This window comes from Microtus ochrogaster, chromosome 24 (genome assembly GCF_000317375.1).
Source record: "Microtus ochrogaster isolate Prairie Vole_2 chromosome 24, MicOch1.0, whole genome shotgun sequence".
NCBI lineage: Eukaryota > Metazoa > Chordata > Mammalia > Rodentia > Cricetidae > Microtus > Microtus ochrogaster.
Window position 1 is genome coordinate 8762538 of NC_022024.1, and position 2695 is coordinate 8765232.

Sequence of the window (2695 nt, forward strand, 5' to 3'; positions counted from 1 at the left end):
GGAAAAATATATTTTTGATCCAAAACTTAATTTTGCTAGGTTTTTGTTTGCTATTTATTTGTTTGCTTGTTTGTTTATTTATTTATTTATGAGATAGAGTATTACTGTGTCACCCTGACTAGCCTGGAACTCCTCACATAGACCAAACTGGCCTTGAATTCAGAGAGCTCTGCTTGCCTTTGCCACCTGGCTTGTTTTTGTTCTCCGGGTTTTTTGTTTGTTTGTTTTTCCTTTTTTGAGACCTAGTCTTAAACTCTAGATTCTCTTGCCTCAGCTTCCTAAGTGCTAGTGTTACAGATATGTAACATACCATACCAAGAAGATATTTTAGGGCCAGCAAGATGGCTCAGTGATTAGAGATGTCTGTGGCCAAGGTTGAAAACCTGAGTTTGATTCCCCAGGACCCACATGGTGGAAGATGAGAACTGAGTCCCGCAAGCTGCCTGCTGACCTCCATATATGCACTTTGGAATACAAGCCCCCACCCCATAAAATGCCACCGAAAACATCGTAATACATATCACTATGCCCATCTTTCTATCAGTGCAGTCTTCAGGAAGATTTTAAACATTTGCTTACAAAGGAAGGGGCACTGAAGGCACGAGTCTACCTTGGACCCTCGGATGGGCGCCTCACCGTGCATTTGTGCGGCTTCTCGCCTGTGTGTCTGCGCATGTGCACCACCAGCATGTACTGCGCTTTGAAAGGCCTCAGCTCCCTGGAGCAGCCCCCCCAGTGGCACACGAACTCCTTCCGCTCCCCATGGATGTGTTCGCTGTTGATATGCTGAGGAGGGAGAAGACGAGGCTTTCCGGGGTTCCCGATGTCACCCAAACCCAGCCCCCTACTCAAAGGGTTACGTATCCCACACCCTAGGTTTTCTAGAGCAGAGAGTAACCGAGCTTTGGTTCTGAGGGACTGAGCATGCAATCTCTGACCCCGGTACCCTTGAACGTCCTGCCCTGGGGCAGACCATAAAGCCCACTCAGTCTCCCACGGCTCCCACCAACCACCTGCTACTCCCTGGGGCTCACGTGCACCAGCTGCTCCTGGGAATCAAACTCCTGGCTGCAGCCATCCCAGCGGCAATCAGTCTCATACACGGACTCAGGCTCAGGTTTCTCCTCCAGGTCCTCCCGCCCATCCAGCACCCCCAGCAGGGGATCCTAGGGCAAGGGAGACACTCTTAGGGTCATTGGTGGCAAGTTTTGTTTTGCTCAGGCCCCACAAAGAAAGCCCCACCCTTCCTCTTACCTGTGTGCCCGTGGAGTTGGGGCTGGACATGTCACCTTCCAGAGGCTCCTCTGGGCACTTGCCCACCAGCATGTCCAGTTCTGACTTCAGCTTCCCCGGGGGAAGAGGTGAGGGTAATGAGGATGGAGTAGTCAGAAGGGAAAGCTTGCCAGGTCCTTCTGCCCTACAGGCCCCCACCCAAATAGCAGGAACCCTGTGAGTGAGGAAGGGCGTCCTCCACAGCCTGCACTGCTGAGTGGGATGGACAGGAGGTGTGCTCTCACCTGGGAGAGCCTGAGTCAGCCCCGCAGGGTGAACCTACCATCTACACCTGTCCCGCTGCTAAACCTACCACCCACCTATCCCGAGCTGGGAAGCCAAATATGAGGGCATTGTGGAGAGCCCCACCTGGCAGGTCGGACGTGGTCCTCGGGACTGAGGACGCAGCATCATCGCACCCCGAGTGGAATCATGTGGAACACAGGGCTGAACACCGTAGGAAGGCGAAGTCCCTTTTTGGTGGCTCATCTGGGGTGGGAATCCTAGAGATGGGCTAGGTGAAGGGGAGGCTGTTATTTAGGACTATCAGTCACAAGAGTCCTTGCTCTATTTTGTGAGTTTCGGGAAGGTGTGGCTGAATAAGCCCCAGGGGGTCTCTGAAAAGGGTCCAGTGCTTTGGGAAGGGTAGGGATTCAAGTTGGGGTTGGAGGTTTGAAGGGTCTGAGTTCTCTAATGGGTTTCAGTACATATTGTAGGGGCCTCTTAGTTTGAGGCTGCCAGCACCTCATGGTGCCAATGGAGAGGTGGCCATAGGAACCTCCAGGAGATGTGCAGCGTGAGTTGATGAATGCCACAAGGGAGCTGGGCGAGGTACGGATAACTGTTTGTAGATCCAGGCTGGCGTCAGACAGAGGTGAGAGGGAGAGTGCCCGCTTCTTTGTCAGTTTGACTGAACTCCGGGAAGGAGGAAAGAGTGGCCCTATGGCAGGAGACAGGAGTCAGGAACAGCAAAGGGGACTGGAGAGATGGCTCAGTAGTTAAAAGAACTTGCTGTGACCGGGCGGTGGTGGCGCACGTCTTTAATCCCAGCACTCGGGAGGCACAGGCAGGTGGATCTCTGTGAGTTCGAGGCCAGCCTGGTCTACAAGAGCTAGTTCCAGGACAGGCTTCAAAGCTATAGAGAAACCTTGTCTCAAAAAAAACAAAACAAAACAAAAAAAGCACTTGTTGTTCTTCCAAAGGACTTGAGTGCGGTTTCCAGTACCCACATCAGGTGGCTCACAACCACTACCTATAACTCCAGCTCCAAGGATGTCCCACACCTTTGGCCTGCCAGCATGCACATGTGCACACCCACACAGACACAAACACATACATTGCTTAAAAAATAAAATTTAAGTGGTGGCACACGCCTTTAATCCCAGCACTTGGGAGGCAGAGGCAGGCGGATCTCTGTGAGTTC

At 52.3% G+C, this 2695-nt stretch overlaps 1 protein-coding gene across 3 annotated transcripts in view; it reads right to left on the reverse strand.

The window, feature by feature from the left end:
- Positions 1 to 2695, reverse strand: part of Gli1 (GLI family zinc finger 1) — an 11600-nt gene that overhangs the window by 4775 nt on the left and 4130 nt on the right. For all 3 annotated transcript variants that reach the window (XM_026784601.1, XM_005357991.3, XM_026784602.1), the window contains 5 exons: positions 2017 to 2212; positions 1642 to 1786; positions 1255 to 1344; positions 1035 to 1166; positions 637 to 786 (listed from right to left, as the gene is read on the reverse strand). In XM_026784601.1, coding sequence (XP_026640402.1) covers positions 637 to 786; positions 1035 to 1166; positions 1255 to 1344; positions 1642 to 1786; positions 2017 to 2212 — 713 coding nt within the window. The remainder of the gene's footprint in view (positions 1 to 636; positions 787 to 1034; positions 1167 to 1254; positions 1345 to 1641; positions 1787 to 2016; positions 2213 to 2695) is intronic.